This window comes from Notamacropus eugenii, chromosome 3 (assembly GCF_028372415.1).
Source record: "Notamacropus eugenii isolate mMacEug1 chromosome 3, mMacEug1.pri_v2, whole genome shotgun sequence".
Taxonomy (NCBI): domain Eukaryota; kingdom Metazoa; phylum Chordata; class Mammalia; order Diprotodontia; family Macropodidae; genus Notamacropus; species Notamacropus eugenii.
Window position 1 is genome coordinate 162,352,027 of NC_092874.1, and position 25,644 is coordinate 162,377,670.

General features: G+C 35.8%; 1 protein-coding gene across 1 annotated transcript in view; it reads right to left on the reverse strand.

Annotated features, from left to right (window-relative positions):
- The window catches only part of SEMA3A (semaphorin 3A), a 524,728-nt gene that overhangs the window by 292,899 nt on the left and 206,185 nt on the right, over positions 1–25,644 (reverse strand). The window contains 2 exon segments of the mRNA XM_072653227.1: positions 3,244–3,339; positions 3,342–3,435. Coding sequence (XP_072509328.1) covers positions 3,244–3,339; positions 3,342–3,354 — 109 coding nt within the window. The 5' untranslated portion in view covers positions 3,355–3,435.

Sequence of the window (25,644 nt, forward strand, 5' to 3'; positions counted from 1 at the left end):
TGATCATTATCATATTGAGGACTGAATACTATACACATTAATTCTCTCTCTCTCTCTCTCTCTCTCTCTCTCTCTCTCTCTCTCTCTCTCTCTCTCTCTCATCTGGAACAGTTCGTTAGACAGAATGGTGAAATATTCATCACTTTTAAAAACCTGCTTTCCATTTCCTTATCATTTCTATTAGTTTTTGCCCCTTACTTATTCATTGGATTACGTTTTCTAAAAGAATGATGACTTTTTAGTATTTCAGAAGGGATGTGGAATTTAAACAATTTTGAGGGAGGTAAAGAACAGTTCTAGAATGCTAGTTCCAGAGAGGTACTTCAACATTTAGCCATATTAAAGATGCTTAAGGAAAAGAAGAAATAATCTCTGGATGAGATCCCTTGAATGAAAAGTGCCTGTGATCACTGAGACTTGTAGCCTTCTCATAGTGCCTTTCCCACAAGGAATCCAAGTCAGATTGGTTTAGAGGGAAAAGTTACTGTAACCTTTTTTTTCCCTAATCCATCATTTCTCCAGAAGCATCTTTTCAGTCCCCTCCTCCTCTGCTGGATACTGAAGGAATCCCATTACCATATATTTATTAAAAATGCCTTCTTTTCCTGCCTTACCATCTTCATTTGTCCTGTCAAATGACTTTCATCTGTTGCAAGGCCAGGTGATAAGACAAGTGGAAAGTCAGTATTACAACTGTGTGTAGTTAACTGAAACTTCTTAGCAATCTGAGAAAAGACTGAGTTAATAGTGGATCTTTGAAAACAAGCGACCATGGGAAATTAGGGTTGGCAGCGATTTAACCCTTCATGAATCATGCTGGAATATTTTTAGGAGCAAGCATTGACTGTTTTAACTGTGTTTGACATCTAATTAGCCAGAAAAAGAAAAGTAGCTAGAAGTCCCAATTATTCTTTGGAAACAAAGTATAGACAATTGAATATAAGACATTTTCTTTGAAAAAAAAAGTGTACATGAAGGGGAAAAAAAGTTAATGACAGCTCAATAAAATGACAGAAGAAAAATTGGTAGACACAGTCCTTTTACCCTTCTTGTTCATTTCACAGTATATTTTACTAAATGGCCAAGCATGGGGCATATAAATAGAACTGTTAGGTAACTGAAGGGTGGTTTTTCTAATTGTGGGTAGAATAATACAAATTAGTTCCACTACTGAGAAATGATTTTCATGAAAGAGTAATGAAAACACTATATCAAGATGGGCTTCCTGTTTATTCAGAGAGTTTTAAAGCACACACACCAAATTGCTATTCTCATTTAATGATGGCCTTTTATTACAGAGGGAATTGGTTCCCAGTAAAATGGAGGATAATCTATTGCCATGGAAATGTGTTATCTTTCTCTTTCTTGAAATAATTTGGAGGGGGGGAGGTTAACAACTTATTGTGCTTTTCCAGTTGGTACAAGATTGTTAAATATACATTTTTGAAGCCAGAAGCACCAACTGGATAAAGATTATACAATCAGAGAATCTATTCATGATTTTGAATTTCGTGACATCAAAATTTTAGCATAGGACATCTCTGAGTCAAAATCTCAAAGAGTACTCATTTGTGAGAAGTAACAACTTGAATGAAATAGTTTACCAATATAAGACATTGAAACTTGTAAAGTGAAAAGAAAAAGGAAATACTGATATAGCATCAAAGGACAAAATGCCATACAGTTGGGGAAATAACTTGAAATAGTAAATTAATTCATATTTATGTAAAAGGATGAATGGATATTATATGATCAATTCAAAACAATTTACCTAACAGGGAAAATGTCATATACATATGTTATATAATTCTCCCTTTAATCAAATGATTATTTTCAAATTCCCAATTCAATATCCAAGAATATCCAATATCGAAGCCATAAAATTCATCATGAAGGGATTTTGTCTTAAAAAGAGTTATTCAAAAATGCACAATTTCTTTATAATAATTAAACAAGAACACATGTTTAATAGGTGTTTAATTTTCTAATCTAAAGTGTGAAAATGACAACTCCTCTCTGCGAGGTGTTTTTTTTTTTTTTTCACACAAGTGCATTCAGAAAGACAGATTTTCCCCATTATGTGAAAATGAAAGAATATATTTCTGCTGGCATGAAAATAACATACAGTAGACAGACAAACTGACAGATATCCATATTCAAAGATGCAACCATTCTCTACATTATAGGGTGAAATGGGACATTATGGGAGACTATTGCTCCACACACCTCCCCCCTCCAGCTAAGGAAATCTGAGAAGCATAAGAAATCAACACCTTGAGAAGGATAAACTACTTGGGTTAAAATAGTTTTGTCTTCTACTCCATGTTGAATAATTCTTGAATTGTGAAAATGTCCTTTTTAAGCTGTATGGGCAGGCTCTGAATCTATGCTACTGTACTTGACATATCTAGTTATAAAATACTGAGATAGAGGACACGTACTTGCCTTACAGAATTCAGTGTTAAAATTGTCCAAATGGACATAAAGGTAATTGTTGAAAAATTCTGCAGTGTATTTCTGGTGTGCTATTTACATTGCCTATAAATCAAAACTTGCTCTTCTAGCTATGTAACTAGCTGGTGATGTATCTTTAATTACTACTGAAACACACATAAAATGAAATAGCATTTTCTTTCAAAGCCTTTAGCAGTACATCAATTAGCCAAATACACAATCTTTTGTACAATCATAACACCCTTTACAGAAGCTAGTCTGTTCCCTCCAGTTTATATTCTCTTGCAAAACCACCATCTACTGCTTATGTTAAGCATCTGATTGTCAGATTTGTACAAACTGAATATTCATGACAGAGAATTAACCACTTAATGCCTAAAAAGTAAGAAAATGCAAAACTGCCATGACAGGTATTATAAAGGTACAACCCACACACCTACAGGGAAGAGAAGCCAGCTTGCTATGAAATTTACAATATTTTAGGGGAGTAAAGGCAAGAAAAAAAGGGAAGGTAAAATATCCTTTCCAAAACATATCAGCATGTCCTAGGCATACAGTTCTTTGCTGAAAATGTGATTAAGTGCTCTTTGTTGCATTTAAATTGTCAGACCCTGAGCATGAGGCACGCTTTTAAAAAAAAAAGTGTTTCAATCATTTCCTTTATCTCCTACTCTCGATATACATATATTAACACAAGCTCTCACATGTCAACAAAATAAATATTTTTTTTAAAAAGGCAATATGGAATCTGAACAAACCAAATAAGGAGAAGAAAAGAAAATGATCTACCTTTATAGGATAATTTCAGTCTTGGCACATTATTCTTCACATTTTGATAGTTTGCTCTTGCAGCCAGTAATACTCCCCAGAAAAGATAGGCAATCTCCGGAGCCAACCCATGCTGAAGACAGTGTAGGTCCTTCGCGGCTTTAGTGTTCTATCCTGTAGAGTGCAGCCACAGAAGTTCAAACAATCTGGAAACTGGAGGTAACAGGTGATTTGGGTCAGTTTCATTCATAAATGCAGACAATCAAGACCTCATGGCAATTCTAACATCTCTTCTTCTGTAACAGTCACTGGAGCAGAGAAACTTCAAACCCTCCAAAAAAAAAAAATGAGGCAGGCACTGGATAATGAGGCACAACTGTTGTGTGGAAAGGAAAAAAAAATTAACAAGGGCTGCTGCAGTGGTGCTTAAGGAGCAGTCCCTTTTATCTACGCTACTCTGATAGCCGGTGGCAGAAGCTAATCCTGCTCTCTGCTTCATTCGCTCTGTGCAACAGAATGAAAGGAAAACAGAGAGAGACTGAGAGGAGAGAGAGAGTGAGAGAGGAAAGAGAGAGAGAGAGAGAGAGAGAGAGAGAGAGAGAGAGAGAGAGAGAGAGAGAGAGAGAGAGAGAGAGAGAGAGAGAGAGAGAGAGAGATCGAGAGAGAGAGAGAGAGCGAGAGAGAGCGAGAGCGAGAGAGCGAGAGAGCGAGAGAGCGAGAGAGCGAGAGAGAGAGAGAGAGAGAGAGAGAGAGAGAGAGAGAGAGAGAGAGAGAAAAGAGAGAGAGAGAGAGAGAGAGAGAGAGAGAGAGAGAGAGAGAGAGAGAGAGAGAGAGAGAGAGAGAGAGAGAGAGAGAAACTGAGCAGCAGCACACCGACTTTTCCTGTACACATGCAGGAGAGAGATGACACAAGATCCCACAGACAGGTTTTCCCAACACTCACTAGACTAGCTGACAATGGGAGAACAGGCGAGCTCAACCCACTCCCCTTCCCTGCTGTCACACAACACATGCAAAAAACATCTACCAGAGATTAGAGGAGGGAACATAAACCTCTAGCGTGCTTGTGAAAGGCATGTAGCTATAAATTTACTTCTCAAGGCATAGGCTCTTAATAGCCATTTTTGGGTGCAATTTTGATTTTAAAAAATCTGAGTTCTGCTACCTACCTAAATAATAGTCCACGCTTATTGTATAAGGCTGCTAGGATCTAGATACCCGTAAAAAGAGAAGGAAAACAACAACAGACAACCTGAGTCCTTTCCATCAATGTGAGTTTGCCATTGAAGGTTTTCAAATCTTGTTAGAGAACATCCCATGACCCCCTCCCACTCACAGCTCCCCCACCTCCCCAATTTCAGTGAAGAAATTCCAAGAAAAGCCTATTTCAACAATCAGTTCAAGACAAGTATAGGTCCATTGGGAATTATAAATTACAACAGGGAATTCTCAGAAGGATTCTCTGAATTTAAAAATGTCTACAGTTTTCCAGCTTCTGGAATGCTCTGGATAACATTTTAAATACTATGCATCTCATTAATTAAAACCATTTTTTTTCTTTTCTTATCTCAAAGAGCAAATAGAAGACCACAAAGTTCAGTAAGTCCCTGCTGAGTGTCAAGGACCAATAAAAAGAATTTCCCCCCCCGCTTTTCTATCCACCCCCAACTCCATTTCTTGACCTGAGAAAGGGTTACCAAACTTTCTATGGCATGCATATGTGTGTATTCAAGTACTATGCCATCGTTTTCCAAACCAGTATATGCAGTGCAAGCAGGTTAATTTACTCTCCACCCCCAAATACCTCAGGTTAAATACTTCACAGGTATTCTGAGACAGTAAATACTAGTATCCTGTAGCTTTGCTTTTTCTTCTCTTCAATCTCTTTTTTAGAGTATATACTAACAGGTATTTTGTTTTATTTCTGAATTTAAATGCAAGTTCACACTTTACAAAGGGAGGGAAAGTGTCTTTGTTGTGTCATTGTTTGTTCCCGGGTTTCAGTTAAAACTGTAAGTAGCTACAATGAAAGACTCTAGTTTTTTTATAACGGAAGATCTAAGGGTTCAGTCATCAACACTTTCTCATTACTCAATAATCTTCAGGGTAGTGAGAAAAGGGCAAGAATTTGGGGGTATGATGGGAGTGGGACAGCCAGGTGGTGAGGAAAGTGTTCTCTTTCTTTACAAGATCAATTCATTAAGCTGACCTTATTACATCTGACAGATATAGTAAGTCTATTGATAAGGCAGTAGTGGTTAAGATGATATAATCCCAAAATAACCTTGATTTTAGTGATTTACACACTTGCTATCCTGAACACTTTCAAGTTCCAGGCAGTGGATTAAAGCTACAAAATGACCAGAGAGACTATCAGTTTTCCTAGGATTACTTCCTATAGACAGTTATCCAGTAAAGGAATTCATGTCACCTTGGATTATTTAGAGAATTGCTCTAAAGAATACCCTCCATCCCCCTCGTTATAAATCAAAAGTAATTAGTGGTTTTAAAGATTCCCAGTAAAATACAGCCAACTCAGTAGTATTTTCTTTTAGTTGCATTGGTTGAAATGAAGGTAATGATTCTGCACTTATAAGAGGAGAAAAGTTCTATTTTTCCCAAAGTAGAATGAATTAATAGTTCTTTTAAGTTTAATCATTTTTATGCAAAAATCTAACCCAAAATATTTTATGTGCTCCAAACAAAAAGGTTTATTGAAAACTTTAGTGTGATAAAAAGTGAAAGATGATTTAGTAAGAGAGGAAGGTCTTCAAACTGAATTTTGAACTGGAGAATATGGGCAAAATTATTTTATTTTAAGCACAAATAATCTAAATGAATGTTTGTGTCTGGAATTTTGTATAACTAATGTATACATTACTTTTGAAAGTCCTGCCTTATGCTTATTTACAGTAGGAATTGTTCTTATGTTCCACATTTTAAACCAACTTGAGTTTTTTTTTTTATGGCATATTTGGGGAAAAAAAGATGAATAACTTTATATTTTCTTTTCCATAGTTTTTCAGCTAGCAAAACTAGTTAACTGCCAAAGTGCTGTAAAATTTCTGAAAGAAAATGTTTTATTATTTTTTGTACTCCCCCCTAGATGCCTAGTATAGTGCCCAGTACTCAGTAGATGACCCATGAATGAATGAAAACAGTTGGCTTTTCAGATTCTCAAAACTGAAACCTGAGGTAGGGTAAGGAGAAAACAGCAGGAAAATATGTTAAAAATGAGCCAGAACAAACATGCATTTTGGGATCAGAATTAAATGGGTTAATTATAAACTTTTTTTAGGTTTTAAATTACAATTTCTACTGATTTCTAAAATGACTAGATCTCCCAAGCCAACAATTGTCCTGTCAACAACACACACAAATATCGTATGTAATACATGTGTCTGAGTATACATACATATACCTATACAATACATTATTAAGAATATGAAGGGAACCTGTAATTTCATTGATAGAGGGAATACCTGAATGAGGGAACCTTCTCTACCAATGCAAGACTGTCTTGTTTCTGCAATTTTTATTTTTAAAGAGTTGCCTAGAACACTGAAAAGTAATTTGCTCTGGAATCATGTGGCCAGTAGGAGACAGAGGTAAGAATAATTTGTGTAATTACTTATTTTTAAAAGGTTGGCATTGCCCTATGTGTCCGTCCTTCATTGCCGAAGAAGACCATGCCATCAGAGAACTAATGACATGACTTTCACGTGACTTGTTTTGAGTGAGGGAGGGCTGTGGAGGTCACCAACCTCAATTCTCCTCCAGAGCCAACGTGAATCCAGTGAACAGATATTCGTCAGGATGACTGGAGATGACCCAGGATGAGGCAATTGGGGTTAAGTGACTTGCCCAAGGTCACACAACTAGTGAGTGTTAAGCGTCTGAGATGAGATTTGAACTCAGGTCCTCCTGAGTTCTGTACTAGTGTTCTATCCACTGCACCACCTAACTGCCCCAGCACTGCGCTACACAGACATGACCTCCACAGTATTTTTTTTCTCTTGAAAGTCATTTTCTGAACCTTTCTCTATTTTCTGCCTCCCATCTACCAGTAATCTTTCTAACTATATCATTGCTTTTTTCGGTTCTGTTATCTTTTCCTTTAACCTCAAGTTTTATATGTTTTCAAGCTTTCATATATGGATAGTTCATAGCAGAGTATCAAATTCAATTGGGTGTCAAATATGATGAAGATAATGGTGACTTCTCTGCATTAGCTGTATTGATATTCAGTTTTTTTCTATATGGATTAAGATGGAATAAAATCATTTCCCCACTTTGAAGAAACTGGTTCTGAAAAAAAATAGTTCACTGCACAACAACTTTTATTTTCTAGAGAACGAACTTTTTCAATTTCCATTGACATATAGAAACCTAGAAGATCCTATAAAATGGAAAGGTCTTGAATATAGGCTGTGTGGAAGATTATACATCTGTCCTCCAAGGACTAGTATAGCTAGGTTCAGAGAAGCTTGTCATTAGGTTGGCCTCATGGTGATGAATTTTGCAGGCCATAGCAATTCTCCAAGACTGTCAACTAAATCACAGAAAAGTCATGATGTGTGTCTGGGAAAGAATTGCTCATATTAATGATGCCCCAGGTTGTTAGAGTAAGAGGTATGATGTTCTGTGCAGTACAGAGAGGCTAAAACTGAAAAAGAATCCTTGAATAGAATTACTCTGTGTTCTAACAAATCATTTTTGATGTAAAATCGATGGTTTTTCTTTTCTTCCTTTTTTTGGGTGGAGGTGGAATGCTTATCCTGGGAAACTCTCTTCTAATATTCTAATAAAAATCTACAACTCTTAATTTATGATCTAAGAGAGTTGCCTAGAGGCATTGTCAGTCTAAGTGATGATGACGATGATGATAGCTAGTATTTATATAAAACTTTAAGATTTTCAAAGTGCTTTACATATATTATCTCATTTGATCCTCACAATAACCTGTGAATAATTGCTATTATTACTTTGTGTTAGTACAGACGAGGAAACAGAGACTGAAGGGTTTAATGACGAGATTTGAACTCTAGACTTCGTGGATAAACTGATCACTTAAAATCTCATCATGCTTTTTCACTCGGTCTTGTATGCTTAATGCTGCCAGCTCTTGCAACCTCCTCTCTCCTGTGAGAGAAGGGCTGCACTTCACTCAAAGCTCTCTTTCAGAGGAGGCAGGACCTGGACTTTCCAAGTCACTCTTCACTTTCTGCAGCTCTGCTTGGTTTGAACTCCACTAAACAAGACTGCCCACCCTGCACTGAGAATCCACCTCCACTTTGGAGTTTCCTTTTGTATGTGGTTTTCTCCCATTAGATTGCAAGCTCCTTCAGGGCAGAGACTGTCTTTTCCTTATTTGTATCTACAGCACTTAGTATAGTGCCTGGCACCATGGTAGGGACTTAATATGTGTTTATGGACTTGAATTGAAAGTCCAGGGTTCCATCCACAGAGTTCTTTGCCACCTGTCTAAAACCATTTTTATTATTATCCTAACTTTAGAAATGGGAAAATGGAAGATGGGACGATAAGTGACCTGTCCAGCATCATAGAACTACTATATGTCAAAGAAAGGAATGGAACCCAAATAGGTCCAATACCAAGGTCAATTACATAGAACTCCACACTGCTACTCATGAAATGATTTTTATCATTTCACTGATGAATTTTGCCTGCTCATGAAAAACTCCTATTGATGAAAAGAAACTTTACAATTTTTGTATTAGCTTCAATGCTTAGTTTTGCAATATATGTTTATCATGCTCAATTTTTTAAATACACTAAATTGAAAAAGGCAAATGGCAAATTTTAAAGAAACTTTAGTAAGCCAACTACTGTTTGGTAACCTCCCCTTTAATACAAAAGGCTCAAAGTTCTGTCATTGTCAGGTGAAAATATTTATTTTTCAAAATTGTCACAAATAGAACCTAAGAAGTTAGGAAACATCAGTGTTATTCAAGAGATGCAATTTGCAAAAACACTGAAATCAAGATACTCTTTTAAACATGTTTGTACCTCCCTTCAGTTATTTGCTTGTTGTTTTAGTTAATAGACATAGTCACTACCTAGAGGGCATGCCATCCTTAGAAGCAGACTTGATCTTTTTTTTTGTTTGTTTTCAGACTTGATCTCTAAGAGAAACATCGCATGTTAGGAGTTTCTAAGCTGGTTAACTAGTTCTTCCAAGGAACTAGCCTATAAAAAAAATACAACCCTAATAACAAACAAACAAAAATTCAGTAATCTTCCCAAGGTGTGTTTCTTTTGAGTCATGTGATAATCATACACAGTCACCCTGCAACATCTGCTATTACCATTTTTGTTTCCTTGTATTTTTTTCCCTCTCGACTCAAATGCTTTATTAGTATAGGAGACAGGCAGCAGATCAAGAAAGTTATAGAAAATGTCTCTGTCGAATATTTGCCCCAAATCTGACATAAGAAAAAAAGAATTTTTAGTGCGACATTTTTCTGAGACAGAGAATTGGAAATTTAAGTTTTTAAAAATGTATATTAATACTTCTTGTTTTCACATTGACTGTGTTTCCTTCTGTACTCGATGCCAGTCATCTCTTACAACAAAACCTTTTTAGAAAGAAGTTCTAGGGAAAAAAGTCTGGGTACAAACATCCTTTGGAAAATCTAAAAAGATTAGGTAAGTGGAAAAAACCCATTAAATTATTGGTACTTCATTGTTTCAGGCCCCAAATGACAGTTATTTGAGAATTACCAAGATAGTGTAAAGCCGTAGGATAGCAGGTAAATTGCAATAGTTAAGAAACAGGGTTGAATTTATAATAATTTGACCCCTGTGAATGCTTTTAGTGCCAGCAATATGTGAAAGCGTGTGTGTTGGGAGGAGGAGTTGGCGAGATACAAAGGGAATTCAATCTCTGAGGAAGCATTAACTCTCTCCCCCTCTCTCTGATGAATAGAGATTTCAGTAAAACATGCATGTCCCTCCTTTGGACTGAACTTGTAACAGTTTGAGAAAGGCTCTCCTTATGCTATTTTCCTGTTTTCTCCTGTGACATCATTGTTCAAAATACTTTAAGGTAAACAGGGACTCAGGGGAAGAAAGACCCCTTGTGTTCTCAAGAAAGAGGAGCAAGAAATGTTTAACTCAAGGCAAAGTTAAAGCAGAACTGGGCCAATTAGTCACAAATTCTTGGCTGTATAAACTTAAGGATGGGTTAAACAAATAAATGTATCAGCATTTCCAATGGACAAAAAAAAAAATTCTTAGAGGAAAGTGCTGAAATCCTATGTTAGATCCTAGCTTTCTCAACCTTGAGTAATTCCTAATGTTGGAGTGGAGTGAGAGAGTGGGGGTCAGGTTGGGGTGGGGAGGGACAGAGAAAGGAAAGATACAAGACAGTAAAAGCGATGGTTGGTTTCCAAATTGCACTGGCTAACATCCAGTTCTAGAAAAAGAAATTATCTTCTGCCACACTCACCCTCTTGTCTATCGGCTTCCTAATTCCATCACGTTTTTCAACATTTCAAAATGTTTTGCAGATGGACCTTTCCCTTCTCTTCCCCTCTATTTAAAGTCCTTGTCATTATTATAGATACTTTGGGGAACTGAGTGCCAAGAAAATAAAGTCTCCGGAAGTTTGGGGTTTTATCATCTAAATAATTAGACTCCAAAATATTACCTAGAAAATACCTGCTACTTTTATGAGATTATCTGCACCTCAAATAAAATGGAACAAGACCTTGTTCAAGTGAGACAAAAATCCCATTGTTAATACTGATCAGTACAGACTAGGCAGTGAGGAGGAAAAAATGAGGCCTCTGTGGAATACAAATGAAGAAAGCAGGTTGGTTGTTGAGTGTTTTAAGTTATTAAGTTATTGGTCTTGTGTCTTCAGTAACTGAACATCACCTACTTTCTTATCAAATTAAAAAAAAAGAAATAAAAGAGAAAACAGACAACAGTTTTAAGAATTGTTTCAGAGCAGTTCATAAATGTGGTACAAAGAGTTTTACTATTACCGGTTGAAAGGAATGCTTCACCTCAAATATAAGTTTACCATAATCTCAATATTTTTCAAAGTCCTTTTAATGCTTTTTTAAAAAAAACCCTGAAAATCCTTGCATTATATTGTTAATGAGAGGAAAGAGCATGCTAAAACCTAGAATAAACCACTTTAAAAGGCTTTATTATGATGGAAAAGCATTCTGTTTAGAAGACTGAAAAGTCTATGATATAGTTTGCCTTGCTATGAAGAAGATTTTCTTCTGATAAATTATTGTAACTGGAAAAGTAATATCTTATTCCAAGATATTTCTTAGGTTCTAAACAACATGTGACCTAATATACTATATACTTCCCTTCCTTGTTAAAAAAAAAAAACAAAACAAAAAACCAAAAAGGGGAGGGTGGAGCCTGGGGTGTTACATGCAAAGCTGCAATTCACAGTAATGGCTCTAAGAGCAGCTGTCACCTTATAGAAACATTTGAAAAGCTCACTTCTTAAAAGTTAACTGTATTTTAACATTAGAAGTAAATTAAGAACATATAGAAAAGTTTTGGTTTTTTCCCTTCTGTTCACTTAAAAAATACTTACTTTGTTTAGGATTTCTGAGCATTTAAATTTATTCCCCCCATGCCTATTATATAATGACACACACAAAAAAACAACACTTTTTTCCCTTCACTCTAAATCCTCCTAAATTACAGACCCAATTCCAAAATGATCTGCACCATGAGACTTGTCTAAGTCACTACTCCTCAGTAAAATGTAACATAATTATTACCTTGCCTGTTATTTTTTTAGGATTCATGAATGGATTTGGTGATAGAAAGCCATCAGAAGACAGAAAACATATCTAATACATAGTTTTATCCCCCTTTTTAATCCCCCCTTTTGTAGTTCAATAATCACATTTACTACAACTGTGCCTTCACAGAACAGGTTAGAGTTTCCAATCTGTTACATAAAGTCTTACTCTCCCAATTCCTATTTTATTCATAGGGGGAAAAAATCCACATTGACTTGCTATTCAGAAGCATAAGTGAAATATATATGTTGAAGGCATATACTTGTGAGCTTTGACATTTTCCACAATTCGTCTGTGTCTTCCCCTCTCTCTCTCTCTCCCTCACTCCCTCCCTCTCTCCTTTTTTCTTCTCATACATCCATACATCAGCTTGCTCCTACATAATTAATTAAGCAAAGGAGTTTATTTTGATTCTCCAAGGAATTAAAAGAATCAATGTGCAGAAGTTTAAGTAAAGCAGAAAAAAAAATCAGAGCAAAGCAAACTTTCCATTCATTTCACTGTCAACAAATATCTGCATCTGTTTCCATAGGTTGCCACAACATGCATGATACTGAGTCTAATCCAGGTGCAAGAGATATAACATTTTGATGATTTTTTTACTGTCCAAGATACTAAAAAAAATATGATGTGAAATAAAAAGATACTGAAAATCCAAACAATTCCTGAAGTGTCAATTTTGGCCATCAGCTAAAGGATGATCTTGATAGCTAATCAGCTTATCAACAGCTCTTAGTTCTATATTAGTCTCCTTAGTCATAAAGGTCCACAATAAGGAATAGTATAGACATCTAGTAACTAGAGGATATGGTGGGTAGTCAAGAAGACCTGAATTTGAATCTTGCCTCAGACTACTTGTATGACTCTGGTCAAGTCACTTAACACTGTTAGCCTGAGTTTTCTCATCTGTAAACTGAGGAAAATAGCAACTACTTCACTGGACTTTTGTGAGGATAGAATTATACACACATACACACACACAGATACAAACATAGATATGTTTATGTATATATATATATCTATACAAAATGCTTTGTAAACCTTAAAATTATATATATAAATAAATATTAACTATTATTATAATTATGGTATAAGGAGACAACAATATACTTTTTGGCTTCAAAATATAACCAAAATACAATTATTACAAATTTAAATCTAGTTTCAACATTTACAGTTTAAACTCCTTTTATTAATAACCAGTATTGAAACTCATCCTTCATCTTCTTTCCTGAGACTTCAGCTTTTGATTTTGTCCTTTCTCCATACTATTATCATGTTATCCAGGTAATCTATATCAAAATAATTTTATTTTTCCTGAACTGTAATCATATAACCTCTTACAAAGTCTTGTCACATTTATTTTGGGTTTAGTTAATCTTTTTTTTTTAAAGCTTATACCTATCTAAATATTTTATACATATTTATTATGTATAAATATTCATTTATTATACATACATTTCCTTTCATTTTAGTCATATCTTCTATGTGTTTCTTTACCTATCTCAAATATGGCTCTTTCCAACTATTAAAGGGTAGATTATTGAGGAATACCTTAAGTGAGGACAGCTGTCCATAGCATTATACATAACATTTATTTAAAATAATGACTATCAGATTATTCTAAAGCAAGCACTTGTATATTAATATTTTTGTGACTTTTCATGGGCCTCTATCAAAGATTCAGTTCAGTGTCATGAAAAGACCAATGGATTTTGAGTTAGAGAATTCCAGTTCCAGAACTGCTGATAGTTACTAACTTATTAGCCTTGTGGCCCGGGTCAAATAACCTGAGAATCAATTTCCTCATTTGTAAAATGAGCATATTAATATATACACTATGACTTAGAATTTTTAACCAAGAACATTTTAAACTTTATAATACTATGAAAATGAAAAGCATTACTGTTATCTGGGATGTTCTGCTAATCCAGGAAACTATTGGTGAAAACTTATACAATTTTTTCAACCACTGTAAGAAGAGATATAACAAGAGTGATGGGGTGTTGGGGGAATCTCCAAGTAAAATTTTCAAAAATAGAGTATTCCATAAGTTTCAAAACTTCTATAAGTATTTTTTTGGTGGAAAGTATTTCTTTTCAGGTATAATTACATACATATATGCTACTGATCCATCTGCTTAAGTATGCTCTGAAATGTAGCCAAAAACAGTTTTAAAAAAAGCTATCATAGGTTCACTTTAAACTGTCAAATAAATTATATAAACCAGACCACAAAAGTAAGAAACTTCTGAGGATGAGGGTGAAATCTTATCAGTTTATTCATCAAAAAAGTAAACCAGAAGTAATATTCTTGCCTCTTGGTCAATGCATGGAAGATATCACTGTTCTTTGGATTCAAATTAAAGATGATGGGAGTGGTATTTTGTTAGGATTGAAGGCTTCCTTCTGCCAATTTCCTAACGTCTGCTGTCTACATCCTAAAGCATATAAGATAGAAGTTGAAGCTTAATATGAATTACTATGGGTGCTGTTGATCAAAACAAAAATTCTTCATTCATTCTAATGACTATCTGAATATCTGACACAAAAAGTAAGCATATATATAAGGGAGAGAGAGAATAAGGGTATATTTTCTTTCCATATACTTGTTTTAAAAGAATGCTTTGCTTTATAACTCTCAAGAAAGAGGTCTTTACAGTGCAATATTTGAGGAGGAAGTGTTTTAAAAGTTAAAGTGAGGTATTTAAGATGCAAAGCTTTTGTTTTAAGTACATACCTGACAAAGAAGAAGAATAAATCTAGTCTAAATTATTATTTAAATGAGCATGAATGGGGTCAGTAGAAAAGATATTTAGATGAAGCGTAAGATTGCCTTGCCTAATCAGGTAACTATAAGCAGGCAGCTGCAAATCTAAGGAGAGTGGCATTTCACCACTCAGAAAGTTCCTGGTGACTCATTTAGCCAGATGTGAATTTGAGATTCTCCACCTTTCACAGTTCACAGAGTGTGGAAAGATTCCGATCTCTTTTGGCAAACAGAACTTTAAATTATTAGGGGACCCGTTACCAGGAATACATCCTAGACATAGGAATAGGTTTTAATAAGCTGATTTCCAAACTGCATGGGTTAGTGAATATTTATGTTTCTGGGCAAATTATTTTCCCAGGGAAGTGTCATGCTTAAGCATAGCAGGCATAGGCTTGTAGGTCAGCAGGTGGAACACCTGTACAATTATTGTGGGAATATCTCTTGCTACTCTTTATATTTTAAGTCATTACTTCTCACTGGTCAATAGTATTCTGTGGTATTCTTACAATGCAGCAAGTTTTGCAACATGCTGTTTTCAGACCACTAGGGAATCCTGATTGGCTGGTAAAGAAGTTAATTTTCCTCCTGGAGGAATGTTTAACTCTAATGGTTTCACCAGGAGCATTTGCCTTTTTCTTTATTATCATCATTAAATACCAATGGCAATAAAAATGATAACAAATTATATTCTTCTCCTAACTTTCCCATGGCAATTCTTTGGCCATAACATGAGGGCCACATGGCACATATTGGTTCATAAAATATGCTCATTTTCTAAATTTTTTTGTTCATGTTGAATATTGCACGATAATTATCTGTAGCATTATCATATTACAAAGCTAATTATAAAAATACCATAACCGTACTTTGACTAGAGTTACAGATTTCTGTTTTCTCCAAAGTGACATACCATAGTCAACCATACTAGATTTATTGGCTACAAATTATTATATACAAGAAATAAATTAGTTAAGAGAAAGAATCGTGTCTCTGTGTATTTTAGAGTATATGAGCAGTTTGAAAAACTCAGTCTGTTTTATTGTTGTATTTAAGGAAAAAGGGCCCAAGAATAATGTTCCCTATGCAATACTTCAGGAATTTAGTAAAAAGGAGGGAAAATGCACTTAACTGCCACACTAACTACAATCCATCTTTGCAAAGGTAGAAGTTCAAATCTGTCATTGATTATTGTGTAGAAATAATGATGTTTTAGCTTTAAACAAACATGAGCTTCAGGCTGCTTAGGACTGTTAGTATGTAGATGAAAATAGAGATCCTTCTACTGAAATAGAGAAGATTAAGTTACATTTAACAAGATGCAGGATATAGCACGTTAGCTATCTTACAGTGGCTGGACAATTTGCCAACCCAGCAAGTGTATCAAATGTTCTATGCCTAACACACTTTCAGAAGTATTTTCATTAGTTATATGATGGACTACATAGCTTTCTTCACAATGGAGACTCTTTTAAATGCTTATAACATGACAATGAAGTTATATTTTTAAAAATTAGAAAATGACTTGATAACGTCTACATTTAAAGGAAAAATAAAATAAACCACTTACCCTGGTGTCGTTTTCAAATCTGTAGGTATTACAGAAACTAAAATGACATTTCTTGCATTTACTCTAATGGTTTCCTACTTTGTTTATTTTGCATTTCATTCTCCTTGATCTGATTAAATGATTTTGGGTTCTTGAAATGTTACCTAATCATATTCTCCTCTTTCCTTCAAACTACTTGAGTACAATCAGCCGGATAGGGTAAAAATAAGTAAAAAATATCTTTCTACTTTTGGCAGACTTACAGCCTTTATATATATGTACATATATGCCAAGAATCTCCCACAAGGATATGACTTTGGGTAGGTCACTTGGCCTATCTTTGCTAGTTCTGTCATCTGAAAAATGAATGGAATACACGAGCCCAGAATATTCCAAGATCCTCTGATGTTTCTCAGTGAAGTGCTTTACTTGACATAATCTAAATGAATAATAACTAATACTTAGAGTTTACTATGAGCCAAGTTCTTTACAATTATTATCTAATTTGATCCTCACAACAACCCTGGGAGATAAATACTATTATTATCCTCATTTTACAACTAAGGAAAATAGGCAAAAAGAAATTAAATGACTATGGTCACACAGCCAGTAGATGTCTGAGGTCATGTTTTAACTCAGGTCTTCTTGACTCCAGGACCAATCTTCTACCCTCTGAACCATCTAGAATCTTGAGGCATACTCAAAGGCCTTGGAAAGAAGAGTTAATTAAGGATACAAAAACAGAATCATCAAAGAGGAGAATACAGAGTGTTTAGTGCCACAGAAACTAAGAGAAGAGCCGCTACTGAGGAGAATTAGATTTTGAAATGAAATCAGGGTAGAAAATGCCACTGAATTTTTTGATAAGGGAGTAATCTGTGAAAGAACAGTTCATATAAAGTCATTGTAGTATAGTGGAAACACCATCGGAATGGGAGCAAAAGTCAGGCTCAAAATTATATTTATTACTGTCGCTTCTCAACCTTGGAGAAGCCTCTCAGCCTTGATTTTTCATCTGTAATACTGGGGATAATAATAAATATCCTATCTTCCTTGTAGAACTATTATGAGGAAAATGTTTTGTAAAATTTTAAGTGCTTTCTAAACAAGTTATTAGAATGCTAAACTGAAGAGCAGGTGAATGGGAGTGAAATGAACTCCGATGTAGACTAATTTTTCCAAAAGTTTGAAGATAAAATTACAAGACAATAGTTCAAAGATCTCTCTTAAGTGGTTGTTCCACTCCTTTTAGTTCAAGATTTCTGACTGAAGATGTACATTAAGGAGAGAATAATTGATGGAGTAATCTTGGTGAGGATAGGATCAGAGGATCTAAAGGAGGCATTAGACTTTATTGAAAAGATTAGAGACACTTCTGAGACAAGAAAGAAGGAGAAAAGAATGACTGAGGAGATGCAAAAGTTTTGAAGTGTGGTGACAGGAAGTTGATGATCTTCATCATCTTAGTAACGGTGAGGTCGTCTTAGATTTAGGAAAAAAAAGGATCAGCATTCAAGTTATCACCTTCATTCTTTTCCTTTCTCAATTTACTATTCATTTCACTGATATAATGAGATCATCCCCAAAGGTCCTGCTATATTGCATCATTGTGATTAGGAAATGATCCTGACTTTTGGAGGCAATGCTAGTAGAGCTCTAGGACCACCCAACTATATTCAGAAAGTCTCATTCTTGGTTCACATGGTTCAGAAAAAAATAGAGAGGATTCCATGGACTAAAAATGTACTAAGAGATAAGGCAAATCTCTCAATGCTAAAATTCTGCAAAGTCAAAGAAAAAATATACCAAAAAAGAATAAAAGGGTTAGTTTCTAAATTAATGCACAAGGAATATACTAACAAATTTAGAATTTTAAAAGACATGCAAAGAAGATGGAGGCAAGAATAGATAACAGAGGATAATTAGAAAGGATGATGCTGTCCTGAAAGATTTCTCCATGAAACAAAACCCAACTTTTTAAACACCAATATTCTTTTCGTGATCTATATGGTTGCAAATTATAGGGAGCCAAAATTGTGGAGAATTAACATTTTAGGTGATCAAAAAGGCTATGGGAGATTCTTAGTAGGTAAAAGAGACAGTGAATCACCAGTAACATGAAGCACAAGAAGCAACATGAAAGACATGAATGACTGGAAAAGGAGTTGAGCATCATCTATTGAAAACAAAGGACATCTGCAGGACAACACACTTGCTCCATACGTATCCTAGCATTTTCAAGACACCAAGAGATCAGAGTTCTTTTACCTTTTTTAGTGTCATAGAACCCTCTGGCAGTCTGGTGAAACTTAAGGACCCTTTCTCAGGATGCTTTTAAAAGCAGAAACTATAATATATAGGATTATAAAGGCAATCCATTATATTGAAATGTAGCTATCAAAATATTTTTTTTTAAATCATAGCCATGTTGTGAAGAACTCTTGGCTTTTTGTAGAGGAAAGCTCTCAATATATCAGTCCCATCTCCTTGTGGAGGACTTACAGGAAGATATTGTCAAGAGTCATACAAAATGAGAAACAATAAATTGGTTTTCATCTGTTTCAATGGACATCAAATTGATAATAACATGAATGTACTGAAAGGCTTAAGTAATTCTTTGACAGGAATCATAATAATACTGATTTTCAAAAAAGTGAAGAGTATAGATTCTTCAAATTCTAAAATAACAAATTTAACTTTGATATCTGCAAATATTCTAGAGAAAGTTATCCTAGGAAAGTTTAGTGAATGACTACAGAGAGGAATGGATCATAAAAGCCAATGTAGTTTTATCAAGAATAATTCATTGTCCTTGTAGAATATAACACATTTTCCTTAGATTTCACCAAAATACTTGATGGAGTTTCTCATACTGGCCTTCTGGTCAACTTTATGCTGTCTTTCACCATCAAATCACATGTCACTTCCTCATAGGGCTAACCATACCTTTCCAAACCACAGCCTGAATTATAACTAGCACTTATTTTCTTTGATCCTATTCAGTTCCCTCTGAACATAAATAGAAGTTACACAGCTATAGTCTGGGCTTAGCACATGTTTATGCCATGCAATATCGCATAGCCTCTCATTAATGAACCAACATCCTTCTACTTTTACCTGAATAATGGCTTCATATTTTTGCCAGTCTTATTCCAAAGAGTCTCCTCAGTTTTCAATTATGCCACTCCTTTCTCACTTTCTCTCCTACTTTACTGAGGAAATGAAGGACAGTCATTGTTAACTCCTATTTTTTTTACAATTTGATACGTCATCATATATATCAATGGCCCATTCTCTTTTGTTTCTGCCTTTGGGGAAGAGGTTTTCTTCCTCAGGTCAAAGTTGACTCCTTGGAGGTAATATTCCCAGTATCATCCTTTTCCATCTTCTCTAAAAGTTTTCTCACTCTCTCTAATGTATCAATAAGCATTTGATAATCCATTACCATGTATTAGGTACTATGCTATGTGCTGGGCATACAAAGAAAAGAAAAAGCAGTCTATGTCTTCAAGAAGCTTATATTCTAATGGAAGAGATAATGTACAGATAAATATAAATAGTGTTTATATGAAGAGGGATCTGTTTAAGGATGGAGAGATAATGGATTCTGTTGAAGCTCAGACATATTGAGTTTCAGATATCTATCGAACATACAGTTGGAAATGATAATAGACAGTGTTATTGGACTGGAGTTCAGGAAAGAGACTAACATTGTATTGAAAGACCTAGGAATCATTTTAACAGACAATAACTGAGTCCATGGAAACCTCATGAGATAACTAAGAAAGTTTCCAAGATAAGAGTTCCCAGGTCAGCGCAGTGGTGGTTGTTGTGGTGATGGAGGACACAGTGTTAAGCATGTTATAGATCAGGCTTGCACAACCTGTGGTCCGTGGGCCACTTACAGCCCACAGGCATGCTAAAAGATTTTGGGCAGCCCACGAAATATGTACAGGATGTTTTCCTCTACATTTTTGAGGGCTGCCTGAAATCCTTTGGCATGCAGCAAGCAGCCCGTGGGCCATAAAGCAGCCCATGGGTTGCAAGCTGTGCAGGCCTGCTATAGATGAATATAAAACAAAGAAACAAAGAGCCTGAGAAGGTACAATCAAACAGGTAGCAGAGAAGCAAAAGAGAGCAGTGTTACAAAGCAAAAACAAACAAAAAACAACCACCCCAAAAGAAAGACATTAGAATATCCAGTAGAGGAAGGTATTCAATATTGTAGGATATGGAAGATCATTCATTCAGCAAAACACATTGAGATGAAATAGTGATATAGGTTGGGGGAGAACTGGATATAGTTTAAAAATTCCTCAGTCTCCTTTTGATGATTGGCTCTTTCTCTAGGGTCTACAAACCAACTCAGGTCTCCCCTATCCCATTCTTCAAAACAAACAAAATATCTGTTTTTAACTGCGATTTTGTTGTTATTGTTCACCCATTTTAGTTGCGTACAATGCTTTTTGACCCCATTTGGGGTTTTCTTGGCAAAGATACTAGAGTGGTTTTCCATTTCATTCTCCAGTTCTTTTTACTGATGAAGACAGTGAGGCAAAAAGGGTTAAGTGACTTGTCCAGGGTCACACAGCTAGTAAATGTCCAAGTTCAGATTTGAAGTCAAGATGAGTCCTCCTGACTTCAGGCCTGAAATTTTATCCACTGTTCTGCTGAGCTGCCCCAATGTACTAAATGGCTTCTGCTTAAATAAAAATAATGATAATAATAATAGCTAGAATTTAGATAGAACTTTAAGGTTTGCAAACTAAATTCCTACACAAAGGTATCTACATGCCTTGCCTCTTTTCTCACCTACCACTCACTTTTCAACTCCTTGCAACTGCATCACTGAACTGGAACTATTTTCCCCTAGGGTTAGCAAAAATCTATTTATTGCCAAATTCAATGATTATTGATCTGTCTATAGCATTTGATACACTTGAGTATTCCTTTTCTCCTTTCCTGCTTTTTTTGTTCATAACATTATGTCGTAAGTAGTGTGGCAACCTTGGTTGATATTTTATGTGGCATTTACAAAAAGGGAAGTCTCTGGCATCCAGAGAGATCTCAAGAAGGGCCCTGGATATAGCAATTATAAGGATGGGGTGAATGATTTACCCAACTCTATCCTATTTAAAGTGATAAGATGCTCAATCAATCATATATAGGTTTTAAAACTAAATGAAGAAAAGTCCTGACTGTAGTGACATTTCACATGAATGCTGTCCAAGTAGGCAGAGGAAACTTGGCCAAGTCCCAAAGATCATTCATAAATCATAAAGCTATAGAACCAGTCATGTGAGAGGTTAGAGCAAGCATGGCTTTGGAGTGCACTCCTGAAGAGGAATATCCTAGGGTAGGGGAAAGAGGAAAAGCTTTGGTTTATTATACTTTGGCCAGATCCCCTTCTTTCCCCTCTACCCATTTGTGGGCCCATGAGGTCACAAAGGGTCAGATAGAACTGAAGGACTAAATAGCAAAGACAGAAGACCTTGCTAGCTTCCTCTGTCACTAGGACATCAGAGGAGCTCAACAGATAAAATCGCGTCTCTATTTCAAAATTCTATAGACAGAGCATATCTGACACTGGATTGCCTCTTAATCATTAAATATATTGTTCCTTTGAATACTCTCCCTAAATGGTACAATACCTTCGTAATTTGCATGTCTGAATATATCACACAGGTCTCTCTCTCTTTCTGTCCCCCCTTCACACAGATATATGATTATGCATCTCATTTTTTTGTGTGTGTCAGGGGGAGGGATGAAGGACATTTAAAGCCCATCACCCCCTGTCTTGTTCTACCTTTTATGTATTTTAATACATTATTCTCTTCCATATACCTTATGGTAACTCCATATAGTTTGACTGCATCTTTGATCTCCTTGTCTTTTTTTAAATATATAATTTATTTATTTTATAGTTTTCAACATTTGCTTTCACAAGAATTTGAATCTGAAATTTTCTCCCCATCTCTCTCCCAATCAGGACAGCATGCACCCCATCCACCCCTTCCTCCAGTCTGTCCTCCTTTCTGTTAATCCCCTCTTCTTCCATCCTCCTTCCCTCTATTTTCCTGTAGGGCAAAAGAGATTTCTAGACCCCATTACCTGTATACCTTATTGCCCAGTTGCATGCTAAAACAATTTTTAACATCCATTATTAAAGCTTTGAGGTTCATATTCTCTCTCTCCCTCCCCACCCACCATCATTGAGAAAGCAAACAATTTAATATAGGTCATACACGTGTAGCCATGCAAAACACTTCCATAACAGTAATGTTGTGAAAGACTAACCACATTTCCCTCTGTTCTATCCTGCCCTCCATTTATTCCATTCTCTCCCTTGACCTGTCCTCCCACAATAGTGTTTGCTTGTGATTATCCCTTTCCCCAATTTACTGTCCCTTCTATTATCTTCCTCCCCTATCCCCTATGAGAATAGGTTCATTTATTTCCTTTCATCTCCCCCCTCTTGCCTTCCATTGTAAAAGCTCTTTTTTGCTTCTTTGATGTGAGATGATTTGCTACATTCTACCTCTCCCTTTCTCTTACTCCTAGTACATTCCCCTCAACAGTAAATTTTATTCTTTTAGGTATTCTCCTTCCATATTCAGCTCATCCTGTGCCCTCTATCTATATGTGTGTATATATACATATATATGTATACACACACATATATACACATACACATAAATGCATATACACATACATCATGTACATATACATACCTACACATATATAATGTTCACATACATACATACCCATACACATCTACATACATATCTATATCTGTATAGATATTGATATTCCTTCTAATTACCCTAATACTGAAAAAAGGTCTCAGAAGTTGCAAATGTCATCTTTCCACATATCAATGTAAACAGTTCAACTTTAATGAGTTCCTTAAGGCTGTTAACCTTTTCATGTTCCTCTTGATTCTTGTATTTGAGTATCAAATTTTCTATTCAGATCTGGTCTTTTCAACAAGAATATTTGGAAGTCCTCTATTGCATTGAAATTCCATTTTTTCCCTTGAAATATTATAGTCAGCTTTGTTGGGTAGGTAATTCTTGGTTTTAATCCTATCTCCTTTGACCTCTGGAATATCACATTTCAAACCCTTCAATCCCTTAGTGTAAAAGGTGCTAAATGCTGTGTTATCCTGATTGTATTTTCACAATATCTGAATTGTTTCTTTCTGGCTGCTTGTAATATTTTCTCCTTGACCTGGGAACTCTGGAATTTGCCTACAATATTCCTAGGAGTTTTTCTTTTGGAGTATCTTTTCAGGAGGTGATTGGTGAATTTTTTCCATTTTTATTTTACCCTCTGATTCTAGAATATCAGGACAGTTTTCCTTGATAATTTCTTGAAAGATGATGTGTAGGTTTGATCATGGTTTTCAGGCAGACCAATAATTTTTAAATTACCTCTCCTGGATCTATTTTTCTAGGTCAGTTGTTTTTTCCAAAAAGATATTTCACATTGTCTTCAAATTTTTCAATTTTTTGGTTTTGTTTTATAATTTCTAGGTTTCTCATAAGTTCATTAGCTTTCATTTGTTCCATTCTAATTTTTAAAGAGCTATTTTCTTTAGCTAGCTTTTGAAACTCCTTTTCCATTTGACCAATTCTGCTTTTTAAAGCATTCTTCTTCTCATTGGCTTTTTGAACCTCTTTTGCCATTTGTGTGAGTCAATTCTTAAAGGTATTATTTTCTTCAGCATTTTTTTGGATCTCCTTTAGCAAGCTGTTGACTTGCTTTTCATGATTTTCTTGCATCGCTCTCATTTCTCTTCCCAATTTTTCCTCCATCTCTCTTACTTGATTTTCAAAATCTTTTTTGAACTCTTCCATGGCCTGAGACCATTACATATTTTTGTGGAGGCTTTGGATGTAAAAGCCTTGACCTTGCTGTCTTCCCCTGATTGTATGCTTTGCTCTTCCTCATCCAAAAGGATGGAAGAAAATACCTTTTCCCCAAGAAAGTAACCTTCTATAGTTTTATTTTCCCTTTTGGGGCATTTTCCCAGCCAATTTGATTTTTGAGTCTTCTGTCAAGTGGAGGGTATACTACTCTAGGCTTCAGAGATTTTGTGCAGCTGTTCTCTGAGATATCTCTAGGGACCTGTAAGTTTTCAGTTCCTCCAAAGTGGAATAGTCAAAGGAGAGATGTTTACTCCTCTCCTGGCCTGTGCTCTGGTTTGTGAGCAACCAAAAACACTCTTTCTGCTCTGGAACTACTAGTAGGATTCCCGCTTCATAGCTGCTATCAGCTCCACCATGCGAGCACTCTTCCTGACCCCAGGATGGCAGATACAAGACAGAGAACCAGATAAGTTTCTGGATTCCCTAAGGGTCTGTAGGCACAGAGCTCCAGAAGTGGCTGCTGCTGCTGGGGCTGCTGCCTCCCTGGATCTGGGACTGGAAGCTGACAGAGCTTTCTCACTGACCTTTGAAGTTGTCTTTGGCATTTGTGGGTTGAGAAATCTGGAAAATGAAGCAGTTGCCCATGATTTGGCACCCTGAAGTCTGCTCCAGTTTTGTCCATGCCACGTAGTCCACACTGGCCTGTGCTCCGCTCTGAGTCTGGTGCAAAAGACCTTTCCTGTTGGCCTTTCAGGCTGTTTTGGGCTGGAAATCTGTTTCACTCTGTCATTTTATGGCTTCTGCTGCTCTAGAATTTTAGAGTCATTTTTACAGATATTTTAAGGGCTGTGGGGAGAGAACTCGAGCAGGTCTAGTGCTTCTACTCCACCATCTTGTCTCCATCCCCTATCTCCATATCTTTTTACTGGCTTCTAACTCTAACCCCCATTCCTGGAAAGCTTTCACTTTTTAGCTCTACCCCTTGAAATCTTTGAGATGCCTTGGATTCATTCAAAACTAAGTTCAAATGCTACCTTTCACGTTTATGAGCTGTTAATGCAGATGGATGGATAGACTGAGAGACAGAGAGACAGAGAGATAGAGAGACAGAGAGACAGATAGATAGATAGATAGATAGATAGATAGATAGATAGATAGATAGATAGGTAGGTAGGTAGGTATCCCTCATTGGAATATAAGCTTCTTAAGGGCATGGGATATATTTGTTTCTACCCCAAGTGCTTATTACAGCCTGTGACACATAGCAAGAGCTCAATAAATGCTTGTTGATAGGTTGATAAGTCCCATGAATTTTTCTTTATCTCTTTCCACATTCTAAATAAATGTATTTTACTTATTCCTTATTTATGTTCCACTACACAAAATCAAATAGTAATAGAATTTCAGAGCTGGAAGAAACTTAGACAAACTC